The 4,517-nt window shown below is 36.7% G+C and overlaps 1 protein-coding gene across 2 annotated transcripts in view; it reads right to left on the reverse strand.

Moving 5' to 3' along the window:
• Nucleotides 1-801: 801 nt before the first annotated feature.
• FAM160B1 (family with sequence similarity 160, member B1) overlaps nucleotides 802-4,517 on the reverse strand; it is an 18,561-nt gene continuing 14,845 nt past the window's right edge. The window contains exons 15-18 of one of the 2 annotated variants that reach the window (XM_014546353.1): nucleotides 4,241-4,344; nucleotides 4,017-4,135; nucleotides 3,597-3,844; nucleotides 802-982 (exon numbers count right to left, since the gene is read on the reverse strand). In XM_014546353.1, coding sequence (XP_014401839.1) covers nucleotides 4,030-4,135; nucleotides 4,241-4,344 — 210 coding nt within the window. In that variant the 3' untranslated portion in view covers nucleotides 802-982; nucleotides 3,597-3,844; nucleotides 4,017-4,029. Of the gene's footprint in view, nucleotides 983-3,596; nucleotides 4,136-4,240; nucleotides 4,345-4,517 lie in introns of both variants that reach the window. The other variant, XM_014546352.1, reaches the window with a different exon arrangement.

Consider the following 4,517-nt stretch of genomic DNA (forward strand, 5'->3'; position numbering starts at 1 on the left):
CATTCTTCACTGGTAGCAGTCTGAAGCAGGTGTTTGGACTGGGGATCTGATTATATATCCCTAAAACGCAGTTTCCTTTGATGTAGCTCAAGGCACGGAGGGTAATTTCAACTCTTCAAAGCTTCAACCTTACCTCCCTGCATCTTTAGAACCTGTTATCCTCTTCACTTCCTTCTAACGCTATTCTGGATAATACTGGCTGAAAAGAATCACGTAGGTGGGATTGATAACTACATTTTTCTTTCTGGTTGTGCCATGATTTACATTTCTTTCAGTTTCCCGTTAAGGGACTTCGGCAAATACTCAAGTGAGTGGGATAAGCCTAGAGTCTAATTGTTTTAAATGTCAGTTAAAAAGTTTTTATATGTGTTATAAATATATGAGAAGGAATGCTTCCAATGAATTGTTTTCTGAAGACTTTTACAAACATTCCTTCCTTTAAGGAAGTGTTTCCTGAGGGGTGGGGTGGATAATACACAGGGTGTCCCAAAGAAATGTATACACACTTTAACTGCTGAGAGCTCAGTTTTGAAAATGAAATGTATTTTAATAAGCATTGCCTTTATAGTTATTCCAAGTGTGGGGGACACATTTTTGAGGCTCACCCAGGGGGATCTTTCAAACTGCACATTCCCCTCCACAAATATTAATATATTCTTTCCCGTTCTCTCCCTGAAGTCAATGCTGTAGTGACCTATTGATCGTTGTGTGCCATACCCTTTTGTGTGTTAGGAATTATTGTTTTCAACTTACCGGTGAATAATCACGTTTCCAATTAGAAGTCTATAAGAATACACGACATTTTGTTTAAATTGCATGATTTATTTTTAGATCATCCCTCTTAGTCCTGCATGCATTGTTAGCACAAAAAGTTGGACTTGACCACAACTTCCTTTAAAGAGATAGTAGGTACACAATCACCATCTGAAGTTTCTTCATAGATGGCCCAAGAATTTCAGGCCGTGGTAACACTGTCAGTAACCTACACAATGTTCAATAGGAAAATTTACCAAATGTCCTTTGTTTAATGTAAACAAGGCAGGAGGCAAACAGAGTATTATAGTGACACTATTTTACAGGGCCCAGAAATATGATTATCTATCATGTTTTAACACATCATGTGTCACAATGACATGCATATTTTGATTAATTAAACAACCCAAAATATAATTACTACATAATTTGTGGTTTGAGCACTTCACTGTAACTTCTGTCAATACCTATGAACTTCATAATTAAATTGGTAATTGTATATTAATGCAATAATTTATGGAAGTATATTACCATGGACTATAAAGGTAATCCCCATAATTTGTGCCCTGTAAAATTAAGTGTAACAATCTTTACACTAGCAACAGTGTAAGCAAGCTAAGGATTTTGGTCCTTATATATATACATATATGTACACATGTACACACACAATGATGTACAATTAAACCAAAAAGCTATGAATCCACTCATAGCTTCCATATTGCACAGACAGATATCTTACGAGAACATTACATAGTTATAATGTGAGTACTACACTGATAATTGGCTAAAGACAAGTCTGAGTTCTAGCAAGTAAAGAATGTAGCTCATTACTAAAAATAACCACAAAGACTATACTGTTAGAGAGAAAGATTTTTTTAAAATGGGCATAGCTATTTATACCAAGGTGAAGCAAGGCTAAAATTTGGTTTGGAACTTGCTTAGGGCAATCCGTTGTTAAGATGGTATTTTCTACCCAACACAGTACATTTTGGTCACTATTTTGCAAGTACCCAAGTAATAGAAATATTCAGCTTCTGAATGACAGTACAAAAAGACTAGCAATGTAGTACAATGTTTCGCTAACAGATCCAACTCACAGTGAGAAGTTGTGCTGGCTCTAGGTCCCTACTAAATATAAATAAAACAAAGAAAGAGAAAGAGGGAGAGATGGAGGGAGAGAGAGAGAGAGTGGGAAGGAGAGAAAGAAACTGAGAAGAGAAACAAAATATACTTTAAGCTTTAGTTGACTACAAATCAAAGTCATTACAATAACTTAGAAATAATGTTTTAAGAAGCAGCATACATACATATAAAAAATATAAGAGTTAAAGCTTTTCAGAACTTGGTTTCATGCATTAGCTATAGGGTCCCATTGTGAAATCAAAGATTAAATAGCATTTGGTCTGAGAGGTCATGTCTTTGCTATTACACCTATCAAACACTATGAACACATGAGGAAACATCTAATATCTCGTAATGCCTTGGTTTAAATACACCTACATCAAAGTAGGCTGCAACTACACCTAAAACTGAAGATGTTGCTGAGTTCCTTGCATGGCCTAATGAGTAAATACAGCAAACTTAATGTTTTCCCCTCATGAAAAATCATTTAAAGAAAAGCACGCACAAAGTAACTACCTCCCACTTTTGTTTTTCCGCTGTTTTGCTGAATAAATGCCTTAGAAGGAGCTAACAAAGATTCACATTGAATTAGAAATTCAGTCTCTTTGTTGTTGTTTTACCGGTGGTAAGCATTCTAGAGCCAAGAACATTCATCATCTTTTGATATTTTGTTCACAATAAATAGCAAAGACTAACTATAAAATAAATCAGAAAAACGAATGCAACAAAATTAGGGGTAGGTGTAAAACATGCTTCTGTGCATACGCCACACACAGTGAAACTGCAAACACGCCACAGAGAACAATGTCCCCGGAGGGGCAGCAGCAAGAGTGCCTCGGAAGCCAGAAGTCTGATCATCTGCTCCCCAAACATCAGTAAACAGAAAGACAAGAAAGTGCTGCTGCTTAACACTTCAACTAAAGAAGAAAGCTTAGAAGCAATATATCTGAGGAATAAGCGTCACAGGAGGAATAGAGAGTGGATCAGCAAACAACATTTTGTCAATTAACTCCCAGCACGTGGTGCCCACACAGCTCTGCCAAGCTACCCACAGTTCCTGCATACATACCCTCTCACATACATACCCACTTCACCCACATTCTTTCCCATGTAAACAGGACAGACTGGTCTGTCTGTTTGGTTTTTAACTCTCTCTCTCGAATAATTTAAAACAAAAGACTGAACAAAATGAAAAAATAAATGTAAACATTAGGGAGGCCATTGGAATTTTGATTCTAAGAGTTATCAGTGAGTTCCCCACCGAGACACGACCATGCATTTCAGTAAGAAAATCAAATTATAAAGTGATATTATGAAACAATTTTCAAAGAGAGATAGAACAAAAAAAAGGTTCTCAACCTAACACGTGTAATTAGCTTTAAAAAATACTATTTTAGCAAGCACTACCATTGGTGAGCACAAACTTGGTATTGTTGCCAAAATGACACAGTTTAAATAAACTGGGACCCATACATGAACATTAATCACCTACATGGCCATGTGCACAAGAGTAAAAGAACATTTCTTTAAAAATATATATATTATATTAATCAAGAATTTTATTATCATATTAAATTGTTATTCTTAGAAAAGCTGAAGGAAGTTAATGGTTCTCTACACATTTTTATCTCCTATTATTAACTCAACTCATTTGATGGTCCCTGAATTGTATTTTTTTCTCATTTACAGTTTTTCATATTTTGTTTGATAAGAATTCTTACCTTAAAAAGTTATAAAAATTCGTTGTTGTTGTTTTTTGCTTCTGATTAATCCAAAAGAATATAAGCATCTGAGTCCCAGAGAATGTCAAAATGCCTTGCTACCAAAAAGGATATTAAAATAACAGAAACATCAAAGGCATGACATCAGAAATTCTGCAGCTTTTCACACAGGCATTAGAAATGCTTATTTCCGGAAGTTCCTTTGATTGTATCCTGGATTCAAGGACGTGCACGTCTATGTATGGCGCCTTAATGAAAAAGCAATGAAAACACTATTATACAACATTGTACTGAAGTTGCCCACTCGATGGGTTCGAAATGCTTCAGTCCAGTTTGCAGCAATACTTCACTGAAAAGGGCCTTTTATCATCCTCTCTTCATGAGGTGAAATGTGCACAGCAGTTCTGTTTGCTTGGTTACTTGGGAGGGGTATCTACGGTGTGGAGGAAGTGTGGTATTTCACAAACGCGATGGCCGCCAGCTCCTTGCAGAACTCCTCCAGCACGATCACGCCCTCCAGCAAGGTGATGTGGTCCACCCTGGGTGGGACAAGAGGCAACACGTCAATCAAGATAGCAGCAAGGCATCAGTTTGGGTGGAATTTTTATAAAATTAAAAATTAAAAAAGTGAAACACTGACTTACATAGGGCCTTCCGGTTCCAAACCAAGTAATCGCTTTCTGACTAGTAGAAGCTTGGGAGTAAAGTCTTGAATACGCTGGATTCTAACCATAAGGTCTCCGACGACCTACATCACAGACACAAAAGGAACTCGGTTCCTAAAACCAGCTACCAGCTGCATAGAGATTTTCAGGATAAAAAACATACCCCATTTCCTTTCACTAAATGAAGAATGTCGCCTTTCACTATTTGCATAACCATCTTTGACAGAGGACTCATATCTACGCCTTAAAATAGAGA

The sequence above is a fragment of the Myotis brandtii genome, unplaced genomic scaffold (assembly GCF_000412655.1).
Source record: "Myotis brandtii unplaced genomic scaffold, ASM41265v1 scaffold441, whole genome shotgun sequence".
NCBI classification, from domain to species: domain Eukaryota; kingdom Metazoa; phylum Chordata; class Mammalia; order Chiroptera; family Vespertilionidae; genus Myotis; species Myotis brandtii.